At 33.6% G+C, this 2,556-nt stretch overlaps 1 protein-coding gene across 1 annotated transcript; it reads right to left on the bottom strand.

The window, feature by feature from the left end:
- Positions 1 to 1,248: 1,248 nt before the first annotated feature.
- Positions 1,249 to 2,266, bottom strand: LOC145018449 (hevamine-A-like). The gene has a single exon (XM_078976334.1). The coding sequence runs from the start codon at positions 2,230 to 2,232 to the stop codon at positions 1,324 to 1,326; it is 909 nt and encodes a 302-aa protein (XP_078832460.1). The 5' UTR covers positions 2,233 to 2,266; the 3' UTR covers positions 1,249 to 1,323.
- Between the last annotated feature and the right edge of the window lie 290 nt (positions 2,267 to 2,556).

Below are 2,556 nucleotides of genomic sequence, written 5' to 3' on the forward strand. Positions count from 1 at the left end.
TTACCACGTTTTGTCTCCCGCTCAATACACTTACATCTTCACTAAAGGCCTTTTGACACAACTCTTCAACAATTTCACATCTAGTTTGAAGGTTTGGAATTGTCCTCCAGATGAAATTGCAAAAGGATGTTATTGGTGTATTTATTATATGGAAGATGTTAGCCTATGTATTTATTATCTTGTACAGTACATTTGTGTTGTCAATTATGTAGCCTATATATAGCTTTAATATGTATTGGCCCATGGCCCTCTTGTATATATTTATTCAAACTTAGAATGCAAAAGCTATTGTAGGAAAATATTAACTACCTTCACATAATTACCAAAAGGTTGCTTTACTATTTGCATTGGAATTGATAATTCTACTAAGTGAGTGTTTGAGTTAGCTTTTGAAAATAAGCTATTAGCTTTTTAGTTTTTTAGCTTTTCAAAAAGTAATAAGTTAAAAAAAAGTGTTTGTTTATTTAAAAAACGTTTTTTCAAACTGTTTTTTGGATAGGAAAAAATAAACTTCAAAAAAACTGGAAAATCCTAGTTTTTAGCTTTTTAACAATTTTACTCCTGAAAAACAGTTTTTCTTATCCAAACACTTTTTAAAATCCGTTTTTCCTAAAAGCCATAAACTAATAAGCATTTTTCTTAAAAAGCCAACCTAAAAAGACCCTAAAATCTAAAATCATTAATAAAGCTTTCTCTGCTTTTAAGTAGTACCTTATCATTTCAAATATTTCCAACATTATTTATCTCTTACCCATTATTTATCATGAGGAACAAAATTTGAAGGATGTTACATCTACAATCCAAAGAAAATCTATATATAATATTTCACAAACAATGATAGCAGTATTTGGGTTTGAAATCATTGTAAAATGGACTATGGTATCTTTTATAATGTAAATAAATTACGATTCAAAAAAGAAAAATCATGCAAATGTTACTATCACAAGGTATCAAAACTTTGTCACAGTAATTAAAAACATAGTTGTTTGATATCATGATATGCATGAATACCTAACGAGTTTAACTAAAGTAATAACTACAAACAAATATTTTTTGATGTAATTAATAATTTGTGATTCAAACAGAAGATTGTCTGTGGAGGTTGCATATAGCATAGCAAATTAGCAACATTACATGTTCATTGTAAAATAATATATTTGAGCAATTAATAAGTAACTAAAAACATATTAATTTATTCAACATTGTGAAAATTAAGGAAATTAAAAAAAAAAAAAAAAAAAAGAGAGATTGAAAAACGTATACAGAGGTAGTGTTATTGTTCCAAGTATACCTCTGATACAAAAGTAGTGTTATTCCAATTACTTATACACTTGATACAATTGCTGAGCTATATCCACTTTGGTCATCCCAAAACTTTGACCAAAACATTACTCCTCCATACTTAGGGGACTTCTTAATCACCGGAAGGATTTGAGACCTCAAAACCTCCACCGGAATAAACCCACTTCCGGCTGCTTGTGTTGCCGCCGGCAGCCCTAAAAACAACTTTTTTATACTTGACGATTTTGACCAAACATTCCATGAGTTGATCAAATTTGTAATATTACCATTATATTGGCACGGAGGGTTATTATAAAATTGTACCCATACATAGTCAAAAAGTCCAGTATTTAAAGCGGACCCCATTAGCCTATCCGGAAATGGGCATTGTGGGGCCCCAGTTATATACACTTTTTGACCCTTTCCACAGTAAGATTTCAAATATCGAACCAGATCATCATAGAACTCTGATGATCCTAGTTCGATATCAAAATCAATGCCGTCCAATGCAGCATCGCCAAGTGGGCGAAACACAGATGGTGATTTGCCACCTAGGAAAGTGTTCCATAAGTACAAGGAAACATTTTTGGCATCTAGCTTTGAAGATAGGGAATATCTACCGATGCCACCACCTATGGCTAACATGAGCTTAACACCTTGTTTTTGGCAACTACGGATGTCGCTACTTAAAGATACACATCCACCACTTGCTGGATCACAGTGTCCGGCGAGGTTAAGGCTTGGGGTTGACCCGTTACCGAATACATTAAGAAAGGCTAGGTTTACATAAGGGAATTTTCCGGTGGCACATGTTTGGGCTAGAGTTCCTTCATTGCCATTTTGGCCCCAGTAGATGGCGATGCCGCCTTTTTTGATGGCGGAGATTGGGGTGGTGTATAGGCTGAGGAGGAGGAGGATAAGGGGGATGAATTTAAGAGATTTTGAAGCCATTTTTGTTGCAAGAAAATGGATGGTGGTGGTGGTGTTTATATAATAGGATTAGAAAGTGGACACGTTGACTTCTTTAATGTTAAATAAAAAGGACCACCGCCGGCCGCCCGTGGGAACTGGGAAGTGCGTGTACTCACCATGCCAACATAAAGCTCATGCAATTGGTCGACGAGAAGTAGTCAATATTTGCTTCTTTTAACATATAAAAAACCACATATAATAAGTAATAAGTGATATTAATATTTAAGTAATCAAGTATGGGATAGATATGAATAACAATTGTTTTTCTTAATACAAACTACATGTAAAATGAACATGCTTTAA

Source organism: Lactuca saligna, chromosome 9, assembly GCF_052625555.1.
Source record: "Lactuca saligna cultivar CGN05327 chromosome 9, ASM5262555v1, whole genome shotgun sequence".
Classification (NCBI taxonomy): Eukaryota; Viridiplantae; Streptophyta; class Magnoliopsida; order Asterales; family Asteraceae; genus Lactuca; species Lactuca saligna.

Excerpts from the sequence above, each read along its gene's own strand:
- LOC145018449 (XM_078976334.1), bottom strand. The coding sequence starts at position 2,232 with ATGGCTTCAAAATCTCTTAAATTCATCCCCCTTATCCTCCTCCTCCTC.